The sequence below is a fragment of the Mya arenaria genome, chromosome 15 (genome assembly GCF_026914265.1).
Source record: "Mya arenaria isolate MELC-2E11 chromosome 15, ASM2691426v1".
NCBI classification, from domain to species: Eukaryota; Metazoa; Mollusca; class Bivalvia; order Myida; family Myidae; genus Mya; species Mya arenaria.
In genome coordinates this window covers 57,042,329-57,052,177 of record NC_069136.1, presented here as the reverse complement: position 1 = coordinate 57,052,177, position 9,849 = coordinate 57,042,329, and the positions used below count along the sequence as shown (strand labels likewise).

General features: G+C 38.0%; 1 protein-coding gene across 1 annotated transcript; it reads left to right on the top strand.

The window, feature by feature from the left end:
- Window positions 1-8,733: 8,733 nt before the first annotated feature.
- LOC128219510 (uncharacterized) lies at window positions 8,734-9,492 on the top strand. The gene has a single exon (XM_052927319.1). It carries the CDS (start codon window positions 8,734-8,736, stop codon window positions 9,490-9,492), a length of 759 nt encoding a protein of 252 aa, XP_052783279.1.
- Window positions 9,493-9,849: the final 357 nt, after the last annotated feature.

Sequence of the window (9,849 nt, the reverse complement as noted above, 5' to 3'; positions counted from 1 at the left end):
TTTTAAAAGCTGTGTTGGGATTTCGGCGCGACATAACATAATACGATGTATTGACGTAACGCGCGAAATGTATTTATACTTACGTAACGTAACTTCCGGTGTGTTGATATTGTATGTATGACTTAAAATAATGAAAACGAACCTACACGACGTGTTTTACAGTGATCATCCCCAAAAAGCTTTATTATGTTTTGAATTGATATTGACGTATTAAAAACTTTGACTGCAAGCGTATTGAAAAAGTTGAACAGTTTTGAGAACTATTTCGGGAACGATTTAAAAAGGGATACCGAGTGTGATGACGTCATCAGGAAAACAGTTTAAAACCCTTAATTTTAAAGATACTTAATTATTTTAAGGTTATTTATCAATGTAGTGTTTATCGGCTCACCCGATGAATTTCGCCGCCTTGCCAGATAAACTTCTTTCATCCACGGCACTAACCTAGTGTTCTCTATATCCATGAGAATTACAATGAAAATATGACGTCTTTATCTGTAAGATGACGTCATAATTTCTGATTTGCTCATTACGTTATTTACAGTTTCAATACTAATAATATCTGTCATGTGTTATCGTTCCGGATATAATAATCCGACCCGAGGGCACCTGCGTTGCCAAGTAACGAGGCTTGCCGAGTTACCGGCTACGCAGCGTGCCCGAGGGTCGCAGTAATTTGTATTCACAACATACGTCAATAAGTTCCTTCGATATCACGTCTTTAAGGGGTTATTTTGTTGTTTTTTAAGGAATATTTTTGAAAAATTAATGTTAATGGAACTCATCTATTGAAATCTCATAACTATGGTTACATTGCGTGTTTTATAAAAGAAATTGAAAGTATTATGTCACAGCGCGTGACTCATCTGGCATAGGGGGATGCCTGATGGAGTTTTCCAGCACGGCTGAATTTACCGGAAATGCCTATCCGGTGTGGTAGAAAGTAAGTTACTGTGCCTTAAACCGACGCATAATACTCATACTCAGACTGTTATCGTGTGTATGTTGGAGTCTATATTGTTTTACAATAACGGTGTTACAAACGCGTTTCTTGCATACCGGACGTGTGTTTCCGGTCATGTGACCAGTGCTGGAAAATCCCATCATACATACCCCATGTAAGATGAGTCACGCGCAACAACGCGCCACTTCTATTTCATTTATTGTATGGTTTATGAAAGATATATTATGCCATTTCAATAAAGCGCAATCAAATATATATATGTTTGCAAGACTTTTAATTAAAATTGAAAATAATTCACCGTAGGAAACGCTATTTTAGTTATTTAAAATTACTGCGCTCTATGACGTCAGTAAACAACGGCGCACGCGCTTTTTTGTGTAATTGTACAAAAGTTCGTTTTCTACGTCAATTTTTCCTCAAATTCATAATTTTTGATATGCAAGAAAAATAGCAATAATATTTTTCCGGTCCGGATCGAAAAATCCGACCCTCGGGCACGCGCGTAAGCCGGTAACGAGGCTTGCCGAGTTACCGGCTTACGCGCGTGCCCGAGGGTCGGATTTTTCGATCCGGACCGGGGGTGCGTTTCAGATAGATTTTACGATCTGTCATTATCGTAAATTTACGATCATAATAACGACCAACTTAACGATAATCATAAAGGCGTTTCAGAAACGTCTCGTAAACTCTCCGGTCGTACGTAAAAAATAACGATAAAGCACAGCGTTAAAGCGAGTGACCCAGTCTGAAGTGAAATGACGTTACGTCATATTAATCTGATGAGCGCACCTGTCTTTTTTACTAATGATAATTATAGTAATAATGATAATAATAATAATAATAATAATAATAATAATAATAATAATAATAATAATACTGATAATCTCTTGGAGGGAATCAATTAATGTAACTCTCCTTTTTATAATATTTGACACAAATGAAACAAACTCGTGGCCATTATTCTGATTAACCATCTGCTATTTATGTTACAATTGTATCTTAAGTACATCATCATCCGGGATTTTTTGTGATGGAGGCAGTGGCGGGTTCCGACGCTCCCTTTAAAATTTGTGTAATTATAATGAAAATTGGACAGCAACAAAATACGTTTTTTTTCAGGCTGGTGCTTTTACTTTAAATTCGTCTTTGATAAGTGAAATATTATAGTATGCGTATTATGAATGTTCTGTAAAGTAAAAGGAAACGTACAGCGTTGTGCTGATGATGATGGTCACGCTGATGCGACGACAACGACAATGATGATTTAATAATAATTATGCGACAACGAAACTATAATGATGATGCGATGACAATGATAGTGATAATGCAGCACCGACGAAGGCGAATATTATGATTATTATAATGATAATGCGACGAGGACGACTAAGATGATGATAATAATTATGATGTGACGATGACGACAATGATCATGACGAGATGATGATGCGTAGATGTTGTTAATGATTGATGATGTGGATGATGATGAAGGTTGTGAAGTTTGTGGTGGTGGTGGCTGTGGTGGATGATGATGATGATGATGATGATGATGATGATGATGATGATGATGATAATGATGAGGGTGATGATGATGACTGATTACAATCATCAACAACCGGCCTTAGTTCAGATCACAAGTAAAGTTCATACGTTTATGTACCAAAACTGTGACTGAGTTATTGTATTGGGAAACAGTTCGAAAATACAATTTTGACTGGTTGGATTTTTTGTATGAAGACAATTCATAAATCCATCTTTATTGTGTCAATCGTTGTAATAACAGTTAAATAAACAGTATTTCAGATCCATTCAAAATACATGATAAAATCTACATTTGCAGACATGCTTCAAATACACAAACTGACTAAAAGAAATACAGATATTTAACAAGCTCGTCTCATCAAAACACATTATTCAACAAAAAGTATCTTAACTGGTGCAGATTGCCATAGTGGTAAAGTGTTCAGAGTTTCATGCACATATTATCTATTATCCATTTCAATCATGTTACGGTATACACTGGAGTATACACTTTATGTAGCATTCTGTGTTTAAACATGAGCCAGTCAAAGTAAAAATAAATGTATTCAGAAATATCAAAAGATTCACTTAATTTCTATAAAAAGATAGTATGAAGGTTTACATGATCAACCATGGTAGTGTGTGTGTTTTATATTATCATAAGTTTGAATAAATGTATCATTTAAATTTTCCTATATAATTCAAAAGTGTTTTAATCTTTAGAGGAAACATGTACAACTGGATATACATCACAGTTGAAACTGTAATATATATATATATATATATATATATATATATATATATATATATATATATATATATATATATATATATATATATATATATATATATATATATATATATATATATGGAAAATGCTACTGTAATGGCTTTTAAATGCAAAGTCAAATTTAAATAAAGATAAGAAATTTCATTTCAAATAATGAAGGTTACAACCAAATGCCTCACTGCCTATCTAACAGCTTAAAGTCTTATGTTGTGTTTGGATATGCAATGAATTTCATATTCTGTGTCAATATATCTGTAGTTATCTGCTGGGTCTGGAATCTCCAGTGTATGTAGGTATAAAGTTGTTTTGGAACTTTCATATAGTTCCATGGTTTTTGAAATTGTTATGTATTTTTTATGTGTTTAGACGTCGTTAGTTGTTAATTTGACTTTGGTATTTTCACGTTTTGACGGGGTTACGTCGTTGTTCCAACGTATGCTGTGTGCGCTCCGCACATCTAAACCTAATATCTAGTTCTTGAGCCCCTCATAGTGTAAGTTTCTTATATTGCCATAAGTATGGAACTTGTATAGATTGATATCTTCTAGTTTTTGTCTTGTTTACAAACTTTAAGTAGTATTTTAACGAATGTCATATATTTTCGCGATTATGTTATTCGTAACCAATAGCTTCGTACTCGTACTCTTGGTTATTTAAGGTTGTTACATTTTTGCAATTTAAGTTAAGATTTACCATCTTATTACAATGTAACTAGTTTTTATATACATTTAGTGAATAGTAATGTGGAAGACTTATTTTGATCTGTTGGTCTAGCTTATGGTTGAGCGGTTTGCCTTTAGTGATTTGTTGTTTATTTGGCAACCATTAGTTGTTTTACGAGGAACATTCCTCCGGAGTATGCTGGTTAAGTAAGATTCCCAGAACGTATTCGGTGTTTTTAAACAAAGCTTATACCCTCAAACATATTCTGGACCAAACATCTAAACATATAATAACTAGTCTTATACACGTGTTTTGTATACTTTCAGCTTTTTACCAACATCATCATAATACGTATGAATAAACGATTAATACTTCGTGCGTCTTGATTCGCGGTAGCACGACAGTAAAAAGACTATTACGGCCATGGCGTCCAAAGCGGAAGAATCCAAAGATGGAGATCCTCCATCGGATGAGACAGTACGAGAGAAGCGTGAAAGGACACTAACCCAGCCGGGTTCAGAACTGTATGAAGATAAGAGACGAAAACTGTCAAACAGTTTAGAAAAGGTATGGAATGACACAGAGCTAATCATATTGGACATTCAAAAATGTGAGCAACCAAGCAATAAGCAGTGCAGACTATTTGAGAGCAATTTAACACAAAGCTTTCAAGCTTACAAAGATAAAAATGACATTTATGCTGATTCCTAAATCGTACCCATACCTCAGAGGCTCTGGAGGAATTATCTAAGAGCAGTGAATATTTCACTCGGCGTAGGCAACTAGTAGATACTGAAATGAAAAACCTGCGTGACTCAAGACTGACAGCACTTGAAAGTGAAGCGGATCTAGATCAGACAAGAGCTCAGTGAGAAGGAAAGTAAAAAGAGCTAACTTAGAATTCAAAAGAAAGGAGGTGGAAATATTACGAGAAAAAGCGGAGACGAAAGAAGAAATGAGCAAACTAAAAGCATTTACTGAGCGAAAAGAATCAGACCTTGATAATGCCTTACAAATCATTAAAATGGAGCAAGAAGCTGTACAAGCAGAGTTAGACGATGAGGATGAAATAATAAATGAAAAGTTAAGTTTACCGGTCTTTGACAGAAAAGAATTTACAAAACAATATGTGGAAAATACTGTTCTTGACCCTTATGCTCCAACCTTTGAGCCCAGCGCAAATTCAATGCTCAATGGATTTTCTGTTAAAGAAGGATCTGCAATTGTCAAGATTCACAGAGTTTAATGACAAGCCAGAAAACTTTGCTGCTTGGAAATTGAGTTTCAGAAGTATAAGTGAAACATTGAGCTTGACTCCCATAGAAGAGATAGACTTGTTAGTCAAGTACCTGGGACCAGAGTCTAGAAAATTTGCAAATCGAATTAGAGCAGCCAATACGCATGATCTTACAAATGCAAAGCTACAGATCTGGACACGTTTAGAAGAAAGATTTGGCAGAGCAGAAATGGTCGAAGCAGTGTTAAAACATCCCAAATATAAACAATAGAAATGTGGTACAGCTGTATGAACTGTTAGATTTGTTGTGTGAAATAGAAGCAATGAAATCTGATCCAAGATATACAACTTTATTGTCATATTTTGACCCATCGTCCGGTGTGAACATTGTTATTAGAAAATTGCCATATGGGATTCAGGAGAAATGGACAAATCGTGCTTCGAAATACAAAAGTGACCATGGTGTTGCATATCCGCCATTTCATTTCTTGGTAGCTTTTATCAGAGAAATTTGTACGACCAAAAATGACCCTGCATTCCAGTATGATACAGCTCCGCAGAAATCGAAAGTTCACACAGTGTTTAGCAGAAAGCAACAAGTTGACACTGAACAAAGTGCAAAGCAAAATGGTAATGGAACTTTGAATAGATGTCCAATACACAATTCACAACACTCCCTCGACAAGTGTAGAACATTCCGACAGAAATCATTTGAAGAAAGGAAAAGGTTTTTGCGAGATAAGAACATTTGTTTCAAAGTGCTGTGAGTCAAACAAACATGTTGCACGCGACTGTAAACAAACAATAAAGTGCTCATACTGTGGTTTAGGACATGCTTCTGCAATGCACACAGAGAAACAAAACTCAACTGGTGTGAAAGTCTATGACGGGGAGATGCCCACTGCAAAACCTGAAGTAACCTCAAAGTGTACAACTCTGTGTGGAGAAAAGTTTATAGGCAAATCATGTAGCAAGACAGTATTAGTTGATGTGTAACCATCATGTCAAATGCACAAGTCTGTGAGAGTATATGCCATAATTGACGATCAAAGTAATAAGACATTAGCTACTCGAGAACTGTTTGATCAGTTGAATATTGATGGGCATGTTTCTTCATACACATTGTCTTCGTGTTCTGGGCGCACCATAAAGTATGGGCGACGATCGGACAATTTTTGTGTTCGATCTGTAGACGGTTCAACCGACATTCAGTTACCCCTTGTTACTGAATGCGATGATATTCCAAACGAAATATCTGAAACTCCTACCCCAGAAGTTGCAAAGGCTTATGAGCATCTGAGTCACCTAGCCGACAAGATCCCAGAAATTTGTGATAGCAAGATAGAGCTTTTAATCGGTAGAGATCTGCCAGAGATTCATCACATCCAGGAACAAGTGACTGGCAGTAAAGGCATGCCCTTTGCACAAAAGCTACCCCTTGGTTGGGTGATAGTTGGAGAAATCTGTTCAGGTAAAATGCATGTGCCAGACTTAGTATCTGTAAATAAGACCTACGTGAAAGACACACAACATCCATACAGCCTTGTCAATACAATTTGAATCTCAAGGAGTGTTTTAAAGGAGACTCGGTGTTTATACGAACCGTGAATGATAATCAGGTTGGGTCTTCCATTGAAGACAAGCAATTTTTACAACTAATGGAAGAAGAGATGAGATTAGAATCAGATGGAATGTGGTCAGCGCCACATCCATTCAAAGCTGATAGGCAGCAACTGCCGAATAACAAAACACAGGCATGGCGAAGAGCTCAAATGTTAGATTCTAGTCTGAAAAAAGAAGCTTTCAAATGAAAACATTCATGTGGTGCAGCTGAAGTTGCCCCCCCCCCCCCTGTTGTAGGGAGTGAGTGTTGGTACTTACCTCTTTTCGGAGTTTACCACCCGAAGAAGCCTGGACAACTCAGAGGCGTCTTTGACTCTTCTGCTGTGTACCAAGGGGTTTCTTTAAACAATGTTTTAATGTCTGGTCCAGACATGATAAACAGCTTACTAGGGATTCTGATGCGATTCCGCAAGGACGAAGTTGCTGTTTCTGCAGATGTAGAACAGATGTTTTACAGATTTAGGGTATTGCCAAAACATCGAGATTTTCTTAGGTTCTTCTGGTACAGGAACAATGATACAGTAGAAGATCTGATAGAGTACAGAATGTGCGTGCATGTTTTCGGCAATTGTGCGTCTCCGGCGGTCGCAACATATGGGTTATGGAAGTCTGTTCAGAATGCAGACAAAGCGGTACAAGACTTTGTTAACAGAAATTTTTACGTGGATGATGCCCTGACATCCAAACCAAAAGCTGATCAAGCTATAGAGCTTATGAAAACAACCCAAACTGCATTGAGAGAAGGGGGGAAGATTCGACTTCACAAAGTTGCTTCAAATAGCTTAGAAGTGTTGAAAGCATTTCCTACTGAAGACTAATGAGGTGATCTGAAGTCTCTCGATTTTAGAACAGACATCTTACCAACTCAAAGAAGCCTTGGAGTTGCTTGGGACCTAAAAAATGACTGTTTCATCTTCAATGTTGAAGTTGAAAACAAACCATTCACTAGAAGAGGGGTACTTTCAATGTTGAATAGCATCTACGACCCGCTTGGATTCATTGCCCTGATAACCATTACTGGGAAGATACTGTTACGTGAAGCAACACCGCAAGGGATGCCCCATTACCCTCTGATCATCAAATGAAATGGCAAGAATGGAGAGAAAGTCTTCAGAATTTGGAGAACATAGTTATACCTCGAGCATTTACTTCCGTCTCATTCAGTCTAGCAGGAAAAGTATCTGTTTCGATCTTCTCAGATGCTTCAGAGAAAGCTATTGCGGCTGTATCGTATCTGAACCTATCACACGTAGATGGACATTCATCATCAGGTTTCTTGCTTGGAAAAGCAAAACTGGCTCCTTCGAAGCGACACAGCATTCCAAGGCTATAATTATGTGCTGCTGTGTTAGCTACAGAAATTGCGGAAACTATCTCAATTCAATTAGACATTCCTTTGGATGCAATGACCTTCTTCACTGACAGCAAAGTTGTCTTAGGTTACATATGCAACAAGACACGAAGATTCTACACGTATGTCAGTAATCGAGTGGAACGAATTCTGAACATATCTACACCCAAACAATGGAGATATATTCATACCGACGAAAACCCTTCTGACATAGCCACCAGGTGTGCATTCATTTTGCCAGACATTAGCAACAGTATTTGGATTAAAGGAGGTCTATCTTCAGAGCATGGCCAGACAATATCAGATATTCAGAGTTCCAGTGAGACCTTTAACCTGTTGAACCCAGGTGAAGACTGCGAGATCCGACCAGAGATCAATGTGAAGAAAACTGTTGAAACGGAAAACATATCATCTAGGTTTGAGAAATTCTCTACATGGCAGTCATTGACTAGAGCCCTTACTGTCTTGAAAAGGGCATGCATCTCGCTCAAAAGTGACGACAACACTCCAATGAACGATGTTGCCTTGATCAGACTCACAGAAAATTTGTGATCAGCACCATACAGAAGGATGTGTATGGCACAGAAATGAAACTGCTTTCTAGAAATGAACCCATACTAGCAGGCAGTAGTATTTCTTCCCTGAGCCCCTTCATAGATGAGCATGGTATTCTTCGAGTTGGAGGGCGCAGAAGTAAAGCAGAGATTTCAAGCAACATAAAACATCCAGCAATTATACCAAAAAAGTCACATGTAGCCTCATTGCTAGTGAGATATTTTCACGAAAAAGCCCAGCATCAAGGAAGGCTCATTACAGAAGCTACATTAAGAAACAACGGTTTCTGGGTCATTGGAGCAAAGAGACTTGTCTCAAGTGTAATTCATAAATGTGTTGTCTGCAGAAAACTTAGAGGGAAATTCCAAGGGCAAAGAATGGCTGACCTACCTTCGGACAGAGTAACCCCAGGGGCTCCTTTCACTGTAGTTGGCGTAGATGTGTCTGGGCCATGTAACATTGTGGCACGTAAGACGGGAGGCGGACTTGCAGAGAGCAAAAGATGGGCCGTACTTTTCACATGTCTTGGCACGAGGGCAGTTCATATTGAAGTCATAGAAGATATGAGTAGTTCTGCCTTCATAAACGCTTTAAGACGATTCCTTGCCATACGAGGCCCTGTCAAGGAATTCCGTTCGGATCGGGAAACAAATTTCGTTGGAGCTCTTGAGGACATACAAGCAAAAGGCATCTGCGTAGAAGCCGGTCCGGTGAAGACACACCTACAAGACTCGAAGATTGTCTGGAAATTCAATCCCCCACATGCATCGCACATGGATGGTGTTTGGTAGAGGCTTATTGGATTAGCAAGAAGGATTCTAGATGCAATGCTACTCAAGACTCACACTCAAAATTTGACACATGAGGTGCTTTGTACATTAATGTGTGAGGTTTCAGCAATCATTAACTCTCGCCCCATTGCACGAAATACATATGATCAAGAACACCCTGATATCTTGTCTCCTGGAATGCTTCTTACACAGAAATTAGAACCGTTCGCAGGCTTCAATACATCCATCAACATTAAGGACATTTATAAGTCCCAGTGGAGACATGTGCAAGTTTTATCAAACACTTTCTGGAAGCAGTGGAGGAATGGTTATCTTCAAACACTTCAAGCTCGTAAAAAGTGGTCCACTGAACAGGAA

Excerpts from the sequence above, each read along its gene's own strand:
- LOC128219510 (XM_052927319.1), top strand. The coding sequence starts at position 8,734 with ATGAAACTGCTTTCTAGAAATGAACCCATACTAGCAGGCAGTAGTATT.